At 39.6% G+C, this 10,341-nt stretch overlaps 2 protein-coding genes across 2 annotated transcripts; one reads left to right on the plus strand and one right to left on the minus strand.

Annotated features, from left to right (window-relative positions):
• The first annotated feature begins 115 nt into the window (after positions 1-115).
• On the plus strand, positions 116-2,865 carry rpl36a (ribosomal protein L36A). The gene is made up of 5 exons (XM_078260259.1): positions 116-224; positions 926-1,031; positions 1,192-1,259; positions 1,348-1,470; positions 2,786-2,865. Exons 1-5 carry the CDS (start codon positions 222-224, stop codon positions 2,804-2,806), a joined length of 321 nt encoding a protein of 106 aa, XP_078116385.1. The 5' UTR covers positions 116-221; the 3' UTR covers positions 2,807-2,865.
• A 111-nt stretch (positions 2,866-2,976) lies between these two features.
• On the minus strand, positions 2,977-8,695 carry gla (galactosidase, alpha). Its single transcript, XM_078260258.1, has 7 exons — positions 8,437-8,695; positions 6,531-6,705; positions 5,546-5,720; positions 5,141-5,232; positions 4,480-4,641; positions 3,751-3,948; positions 2,977-3,529 (listed from the first exon to the last, which is right to left on the minus strand). The coding sequence occupies exons 1-7, from the start codon at positions 8,595-8,597 to the stop codon at positions 3,200-3,202; spliced, it is 1,293 nt and encodes a 430-aa protein (XP_078116384.1). The 5' UTR covers positions 8,598-8,695; the 3' UTR covers positions 2,977-3,199.
• Positions 8,696-10,341: the final 1,646 nt, after the last annotated feature.

Genomic DNA, 10,341 nt, shown 5'->3' on the forward strand with positions numbered 1-10,341 from the left:
TTAGGCATGGAGAGTGGCGATTGGTTAGGGTTAGGGTAGAATACCAGGGTAAGCCAATCAGAGGTAGAATAAGGCAGAATAAGGCGGGCCATGAGGCACATCTTGTGACGTCGACACATCTAGCGGATCCGATCTAGCATCTACCGCTCACCGCTGAGGCCTACATTAGGAACTGCTTCCGGCCTCAACCTTCCTCTTTTCCTCTGCATCGGGACGCAGCCATGGTATGAAAATATTTCACGGATACATTTTACAGAATCTAACGCAATCTTGCCGATTAAATAATCTTTACTGTGTCTAGTTAACTCAGATATGTTAACAATCTTTTGATACACGCAACGATGGTAGTATTAGTCACCTTATGTACATTTTACGCTGTTGGATTGTCATTTAACTATGCTTGTTGTGTTAGAGATGAAATGCTACTGCAACGCGCAACGTTACTTTCATTTAACTGGCCTTTCTTTTAAGATACACTAACGTTAAATGTCAAAGTAACAGTTATAGCGAACACGAGCCTTTACACGTTTCACATTATTGCAGCGTTACACGTTTACACACATTTCGCACGAAATGCACGTTAAGTAGCTACAATGCTAACATGTTACCTTGACCGGGGCTCCAACGTTACACACGAGCCTTATGTCCGTAAACGTCACATTTTAAAATGTGTTAACTTTAATATAACCTTAGTCTCTTTGTGCACCACGTTTCGGAAGCTAGCTAGTTTTCCGAATTAACGCCAAATGTTGGCAGTTGTCGCTCAGATCCAGTAATGGTGACTTTTTAATGTCATTCACCAGTTTCATGTCAATATGATCGTTTTTAAATTGAGATACCTAGTGAGATACTAGGTGTGAAATATTTGATCAGTCTATCAAGTTTATTGCAATTACGTTAAAGGTTTATCTTATGTGGTGTCCAGGTGAACGTCCCGAAGACCCGCAGGACCTACTGCAAAAAGTGCAAGAAGCACCAGCCTCACAAAGTTACCCAGTACAAGAAGGGAAAGGACTCTCTCTATGCACAGGGTAAATTCTTTTATTCATATGTGTATTTACAGTACCATTCAAAAGCTTGGACACTTATTCATGAATGGGAAAGTATGTCCAAACTTTTGACTGGTACTGTATCTATGTATGGTAAATGAGTTGCATCATGAAATGTAGCTCAACTGTAATTATTCTGCAGGTAAGAGGAGATACGACAGAAAGCAGAGTGGTTATGGTGGTCAGACAAAGCCAATTTTCAGGAAAAAGGTAAGCTCAGCTTTCTAGTACTATGTCGTGTCAAGTATTATACATGTATGTGTGTGAAATCGGACCCAATGATGTACTGTCTTTTCAGGCTAAGACCACAAAGAAGATTGTGCTGAGGCTTGAGTGTGTAGAGCCCAACTGCAGATCCAAGAGAATGCTGGCCATCAAGAGATGCAAGCACTTCGAGTTGGGTGGTGACAAGAAGAGAAAGGTAGGTGTCCTTGATATAATCTTTAGTAGTGTCTGTGTGTGCATTTCCACAGTTCACTGTATTTTTGTGAGTGCTTATATGCTATCTTTAATTCTCAGGTCAGAATCTATGCAGTGCACCCTAGAATCGTTTCCTAAATCTTCCTAATAATCCTGACTATCCATAGAACATTAAGTTAAAAAAACATCTTGACAGTTTACTTGGAAATGTTAATACTTTGAGCTATTGTCGTCTTCCCCAAGAGGCATGTGGTTTGAATTGGCCTGTAGTATACAGTGGTACACCATTACATATGAGACAAAATGCAACGCAATAAATAAAATGCGACCCACTGTTAATTTCCCTAAAACTATTTTGCAGACATTTTGTTTTGCATTTTAGTATGTAGTTATGTCCACTTTCTGTATACTAGCAGAAATTGGAGATTATATTGGTCCATTGGAACAACTACATTGGTTGCACAACCTAATGGATGGCACATAAGTGGGCCAGGTCTACTTTGAGTCAATACCGTATTCAAATTAAAAGTATTGGGACAAATACTGTAAACATTTATAAAAAAAATATATAAATGGCCCATAGTGGCTGGGTCTTTCTGGCCTGATGCTGCAGTTATGTCATATTGTCAGTATTGCTTTACAACACAATGTTTTTAACTTTGCGTTAATTTATATTTAATCCTGCATTAATACAATTTGGTGTTGGTGGTTTATAGCTTTTAATCTATAAATGCTTGGGTATTTATGGTAGGGGTCAAACAAGAACATAATTTCAGGTGAAATTGGGGCCTACTTTAGTGTAACTGTAGCACCTGAAAACGCAAAACCAAGAACCATTGCTAGTTCATTACTCATGAACTCCCTTGGTGGAATGAAGGAACATCTGTAATCGCTAGTCAGGTGTAATTTCATGAGGATAAGCTTGTGGTGGAGCCTGGTCTTTGACAATGAGGGAGCTTTATAATGGGATGTATGGACAAAGGAGGTGTGTGTGTGTGTTTTTTGTTGGAATCATTAATTCCGCTTTACCCACCTGACATGCAACATTAAACATGTTTGGATCAGAGTAAAATGGCAAATATGCTAAACATCATAGAACTTGAAGCATGACTTTACCTTTGTAGTGTTATAGCCAACAAAAGAAGAAACTGTAAAACAATTGGTCTTTTATTAAAATACAAGTTTCATAATCATCATAGTAAATTCTTTAATTTCCATCAGAATTTTAAGTGAACCTCATCATTGCTACATCTACTGGTATGTTTAAAACAGGTTTGAGCATCATTTTAACTTAAGTTTTATCTGTTCTCTTACAGGGCCAGGTCATCCAGTTCTAAACTGTGGGCTCGTCTTCTGGAGAAGTTGTCACGATTTTCAATAAATGTATTAAAACCTACTTGGGCCCTTTCCTTCGCCTCTGTTTCACTATACTTGTCAAATTCAAGCTTTTTGTCTCTTAAGATAATTTAAGGTCATTAGCTGCCAAGTCTGGACAATTCACAGCAAGTGTTCCAACATTTTCCAGTTTATTCAACATGATAAAGTAGCAGGTATACTGTAATCATCATAGTATCCAGGCTGATTCAAGCAAACTAGACTATAAAACATTTTCCCTTTTTTAATTTTAGATGCCCATTTTAACAAGCAATGCATCTAAAGGTTGAAAATATCAACTATTTCCACTTCGATCAAAATGGTGTAGGCAGATGAAGTCCATAACCAGACTAGGACTACAAAATGGTGTGCTTGCGTTTGACAGATGTGTCCGTCCAGTATAGCTTGTTAAGCCCTGTAATGTTGCTGCTGATGGGAGTGACTGTCAGTAGAGTAGTGCCTGAGGGGTTGACCGATAAAACCATTTTGGTATGTAGAGTCTGAACACCCAGTTCCTCATACTGAGGAAGGATCTGTGTGACTTCACACTGGGGGTCACAGATCTTCCAGCCAGGAGCCGCTCTGATGACGAACCCTCGGGGACCACCGATCTCCTGCTGGTTCAGCACAGCGATAGCACGTTGGTTCTTGGACAGAGTCCTCTCCCACACCTCAAAATTGTCCACCTGTAAAACAAGTTGTTTATGATTTTGGCAATGATGGTACTATTCCATACTTTAAACTGCAATTACTGCTCTGATATCACCCACATTTATTGATCTCACAAAGGTCTTTGCCAAAGTGACCACAATGCATTTAGCATCTCTTTATAGAGACTACATGTACTATAAATGTTGACAGCTGTTAGTCCAGTAGGTGATTATGCTTTGTGTCACCTATCACCCACCTTGGCAGTGCGGTATCCCTGCTTGCCCAGTGGGTCCTGGCTGATGGCAATGATGTGTCTGTTCTGTAGCAGTTCCTTGGAGCGAGGACATATGTCCCTCAGATCATTAGACATGAGCAGAGGGGCTGCCATGATGGCCCATAATGCCATCTGAGACTCCTGCTGGGCATGACTCAGGCCAAAGTTCCCAATCACTAGCTAGAGAAATGGACCAATGTCATAAATATGAAAACGGGACAATTCAGGTTTAGTGACAGAATGCAGTACAACAACCTGTTGAGAATTGTTTTACACAAGTTTTCATACATGGCTGTTTTTAAACTACCATAAATTTAGCTGAACCTTTTTTCATGGGAGTGAATAATCCTACAGGTTCTACTGTAATGAAACTACTGTTTCATAAATCTGCCATTAAAATCTACAGGCTGTATAAATAAAAGTAAATACGAAAGCTTTAAAAAAAATAGGGCTAATTTTAAAGGAATAATTTGACATTTTTGGAAATGCATTGATAAATCTTATGTAATTTTGCTAAGTCAGTCAGTTGCTGGCTCTGACATATATCTATCTCTACTATTCCTACAAATCTGCACACTGTCTTCAAATGCAGCAAGTGATTCAGTTTACATTTTTTAAATGATAATAAAACAGCTTGGTACTTAAAAGGCCACTGGTTGTATGCTTAGTTTGTGGTCAAACGAGAAGTGTGTAAGAGCTTGAGTAGAATACCATATCGGGGTCGTTCCAGCCCCCAGGTCCTGCCGCGGGGACAATGATGTCTTGATGAGAAGCAGTCCATTCCAAGATGGACTTGACAGAGCTCCAGGAGTCGTACACGTCAGCAAAGTTGCGCCAGTGGTTACACGCCTCACGGATGGCTGTGTAGTTCGGCTGAAAGCACAGAAAGGCTCTTTGATGTCGTATAACACAATGTATGGTGTCATCAAGCAGTTGCTAATCATTAATAAGCATTCTTTGTATAATTATTGTTGTGTGGATAGAATGTTAGAAAATAGACCAGAGATTGATAATGTATCTTGAGATTTAAAGTAGGGCTGCAACCAACAGAAAATAATAAAAATGTCCCATTATAATTTCCCATCTCTAAGCACTTGCATTGTAGCACTGGACATGCTTTTAGTTATTTGTTTTAAAGGAATTCAGTCCCAATTGTGGATGATATTTAGCTCTTGCTCCTACTTTTGAATGCACTTATTGTAATATGCATTGGACAAAAGCCAAATGTAATGTAATATAACAAAGAAAAGCATCAAATCCTCACATTGGGGAAGCTGGAAATAGAGAGGGATTAGCATTTTTGCTTTAAATAAATCTAATTGTTACAGCTCTAATTTAAAGTAGGGTACAGCCAAAACAACTTCTTTCTCACCTGTTTGAACTCCCACTCATACAAAGGCCACTCACAGGAGTACAGGATACTACTTCCGGTTTTGTTCAGTGCTTTTGACATGTTGACGTAGCCTTAACCAAAACAAATCATAAAGTGTTAGCTTAAAGCCCATAAAAAAAACCTTGTCCACTAAGTACATAGAGGTTCTGAATTAAAGGTGAACCCAAGAAATGGACCCAGACCATTTATAAAGATGCAGTTTAAAAGTTCAGTCATGTGAACATATGTTTCCAAGTTTATTTACATATATCAATGGGCTTTTTTTTAAAATATAATTTGCTTCAGGGGAAGAACATAGCAGTAATGAGGGACTACATTGACAGCCTATGCCAGGACCAGCATGGCCATGTTTGTAACTGTAAATTGTAGGCTACTAAAGCTCACCTTCTCCCACCAAGGTCCAGTCTATATAGCAGCCATCAAATTTGAGCAGATCTACATCCCAGTCAGCAAACGTCTGAGCATCTGTCTCATAGTAACCCAGACTGCCAGGGTATCCAGCACAGGTATTCTTCCCCACATCTGCATAGATACCCAGTTTCAGTCCCTTAGAATGGACCTTACAACAGATAAATACATTTATTTAGTTCACAATTACAGATTTGTTCTTGGCAGGGTTTCGGTAGGTACCAGTAGGTGGCGATGTTGCACAGCTAAAAACTTGATGCTTCTGTTACATTACACAGTTCGGACTTATTAGTGGGCCCAAATATATCCCTTTCCTGGTGAACATCACATTTGAGCTGCCTGTGTAGGAATTACCTGTCATAGTGGTCCGTAACAAAGAGGCTGAACGACAGCATACTCCTACCTAAGACAATATATGCCTACGTATCTCCCCTGGCTCTCCAGGTTCTGCATTTCAACCGGTATGAAATCTGAGACCTGGGTCCCACATCTGGTCATTTCCCCTCTATTATGTAAATAACTGCAGGTCGGCTCAGATGGATGTATAATGATGAGTAATTTGACTGTGTGATCACGTTTACTTCTACAGTTATTTAGCCAGTGGTTCCGAAACTTTTTATTTGTCAAAGATTTCCAAACTTGGACGCATTGCACCACAGATTCGTTAACACTGCATTCCATGTAAACACATAAGTGGGGAATATGTGTTACATATGACATTGTTTACCATTATATAACTGTGTATACTATTCATAATACAGCCCAAAGACTGGAAACTAGAAAAAATATATATCATATCCTTGTGCATAATCTCATTTTGCTCCTTCCAGCTGGTGAAATAACGAAATGAAAGAATTCGCGCTTCCCTTAAGTCTATCTAAACCCCTCTCTCTTTGATCTCTGTGAACTTATGAAGGAAGTATGGCATTATTCGTCTCCATGCCTCTTTTATACTACTCACGTAGTTGGCCAGTTTCTTGATGCCCCCCGGGAATCTTTTGGGATCTGCCTGCAGGCGGCCCTGGGCATCGCGCTGGCGGGAGGGCCAGCAGTCATCGATGCAGACGTACTCGTAACCGGCCTCTTTCCAGCCCTCCTTCACCATCACATCTGCCATCTGCATGTACAGACGCTCACTGCCAGGGCAACAGGAGGAGACAGGCAGGGCCGATAGTATCAGTTAAGATGCCCGTGTTCAATGTCATTGTGCAGGAGCAATATGGCAGACACATACATGCTATTCTCATGAAAACAAATGACAGTTTTTCTAATGTTCATTTGTCGACTGATATAACACAATAACAATTCAACTCACAGGCTGACATTTGGTGCTCTAAATGCTTTGTTGGCCAGCTCTTCCTGGTGGAAAAAAAGTTTGATGTGCACAGAAAGTGAATTGTTTGTAACTAATCAGCATAGAGATCTCTAAAATAAAACAGGGACTTGCAAGATCTTGCATTACGTCTGAAGTGCTCTGCATTCATCAAACAAAAAGGAGACTTTACTAACTTGAAGTTATGACTAGAGCTGCAATCATTAGTCGATAAATTGATTAGTCAATTGTAAGACAATTAATCTGCAACTATTATGATAATGGCTTGATTGTTTAAGCCAAACATTTTCTGGTTCCAGCTTCTCAAATTTGGAGATTGTAATATCTGGAGATGTAACTTTGGGCTCTGGAAACGTGGTGGGCATTTTCTCCCTACTTTTTGACATTTAATAGACTAAAAGATGAATTAGTTACTAAAGAAAAATAGATGGATTAATAATGACAACAATCATTAGTTGCATCCCTAATTATAACTTAGCATCTAATAATAATAATAATAATGAGGAAAACGGGACTGATAAAGTAAGTGGTAGAGTGTTTTACCTGAACCGTCCCAATGAATTAAGATGCCTGTGCAATATAATAATTCAGTCTACATAATTCTGAGCGATGAACCCATTAGTCAATTGACACAAAATGAATCAGCAACTCTTTTGATGATTAGTTAAGTGTCATCATGACACAACATTTTTCAAGCAAAAATACCAAATATTTGCTGGTTATGGCTTCTGAAATCAGAGGATGCTGCATTTGCTTGTCTTACATTATCTGGTCATCATAATCTGGTTCATCCCTGTCCATTACCATACTACCTTACAGATTTCTCTTAATGCTTCTGGAATGTGTGCAGGTACCTATGTTTCTTATTTTACAAAGTACTATTACATTTAGTAAATTTAGTTTATTACATTACACTTGACATCATTATCTCCAAGGGCCTTTAACCCAAAGAACAAATAAAGGCAAATTAAATCAGGTGGTGTCATTTTATTCCTGTCTTATCAAATGTTCAGTCCTTAAACAATCACGTGTCTCTCTTCTCATTGTCAGTCGTGAGTTAGTACAATGCAATTATGAAGTAAAGATAATATAATCACATGATGTCCTAAATATGAAATAAAGATTACATGGAAAATAATTGTTACGCATGGCCATGTTATGAGATAAGTAACAAGAAAGTATCGTATTTTTTGTGTGAGACCAATGTGTTTCTTTTCTTTTCTTTTTTGGAAATTAAATTCTAGTAGGCCTAGAGTTGTTTGGTTAGTTTATGGTGCAAACAAATCCCATATTGTCATTTCCCGTACACAGAGGACGTTGATCCGTATGAACAGTAGGCTACATTTAAGAGCATTTATAAATGTTGAATCACTTTTATGTGATTTTGAAACAGACTTTTTATAAAAGAGATATTTGAGGGAGACCATGTCAGTAGGACTTGAGTAACGTTGATATGACTGCTTTCCTTCTGTTTTTAAGCCCACAATCATGTCAGACTGCACATGATCACCGCAGTTCTTCCGATGTCTCTTACCTGATGCAGTTATTGGGGTCCTTGTCACAGTCGATATTACACATGAATCTCTCCCAGTGCAGCCAGCCCATTGTGGGTTTCAGCGCCAGACCATTGTCCAACGCATCAGCAGTTGGGCTGATTAAAACGAGGAGCGCGAGGAGACACACGGACCTGCACATTGTTACTTTTAAACTCGATACTTTCTGCACAACAATGCCAATAAGCGACTGTGTTTGATTTTGGATCTATTTCCTCGTGTATAACGTGTTCAGCCCGCCCCCTCTGGATGACTGACGTACATCTGGACCACTAGAATCAAAATGCGTCTGCAACTGTCCAATAGCATTTCACTACAAACAAGGACGTCATGCACTGATGGAGTCAGGTGAAAACGTCAGCTGACATGTCATGACAAAGTAATACTACCGGTAATCATGTCTTGTGATTTTCCTTAACACTAAAACAACAGAGAAAATGATGTAACCTGTAACAATGTAACCTTTGACTGAATGAATCTTGGCCATACATACACTAAGGCATTGTTGCCCACCTGGATGCCATCAGAAGATCCTGACCTTTGGCTTATGAGCCCGTTTGTCTTGAGAACAATGGTATGCAAGATACTAACTGAAAGAAACCAAGCCAAGGTGTAAAAAGAGAGGACAGCTTCCTATCAGTGTGCATATTACAAACTAACCTTTGTCTTGTGTAAAGTGTGACAATAGTGTAAGAGATTTTTGTCCTGTTTCTCGTTGTCAGAGTGGGTTACAAAATTGCCACGGCAGGGCCCTGTAGCAGTTGCCTGCTCTGTCTGATTGGTTGGTAATTCAGCCATGTTGGGAGCCACAGACAAAAGCCTCAGTAGTATTCCTACATAGGCCAATAATACTAGTAGTATTTTTTCATTAGGGCTTTTAAGGAGGAAAGTGAAAGAGGTAACTATCATCTTGTGTCCAAAATAAGGTCAAGTTTTCAAGCAAGATCCTCAACTGTAAGTGAAGAAAACGGAAAATACGCTGCATATCTATTTGCATTCGCTTTCCAACAGACTAAGGCTGAAAGAAAATGGCCCAATTTGCCCCACTGTTCCCTGAGGAGCCAGGCTCATCAAAAAATGCCACACACGCTATCAGCAGTACTGTAAGACTATGTACATATCGACGTCGCTTCAAGCTGTTTATTAGCTCTGGATCCAAGACACTAATTTGTCTGGTTCAGACGTTAAATCATTTACAGATAGGTTTGTTAATTTAGCTGTAAACGGACCCCTTGCTTACAGAACCAAATTAATCCTGGGTGTTTTTCCTCGTGAAATTGTCAGCAATCTTCTCACACACGCAGAGAGAGTGATGAGTTTTGTTTTTATTGTAACAAACAGGCTACTTTGCCATTTTGTTGAAATTTAAGGAGACAGCTGCATATTACTTTGATTTGCTGATCAAACCAGCTATTTGGACGTTTGCACAGTGCCACACACAAGTTGACACTTTACAGAGGTGATACTATTTGAATCAGCAAACTGCCTCAACAAAACCGCCCTCCTGTGATCTTGCTCCTGTCAGTCTGCCCTTGCTGTGCATGACTCCTTGTGTCCTGATATTGAAAGGAGTCAAAACAAATGTGGCAGCATTCATGAGTTGGCACAAACCCAGATTATGAGAATAATCCTCATCCCCCCTGCATTAATGAACACAAAACCTGACCTTTCTGTGAAATGTCAAGGGGACCTATTTCAACCCTAAACATTATCAGAGGTTTCACCCAGGGACAGGCCCGATACAAACAATTTGTCACTTGCTGTGGTTCATATCAGTGTCAGTGAGCAAAGGCGTTGGGACTCTAAATGTCAGATTTCAATTTGACTCCCCCCTCGCTGATGGATGGACCAATGCAGCTCACATGAATACACAGTTTTCTCTTTGT

Source organism: Sander vitreus, chromosome 10 (genome assembly GCF_031162955.1).
Source record: "Sander vitreus isolate 19-12246 chromosome 10, sanVit1, whole genome shotgun sequence".
Taxonomy (NCBI): domain Eukaryota; kingdom Metazoa; phylum Chordata; class Actinopteri; order Perciformes; family Percidae; genus Sander; species Sander vitreus.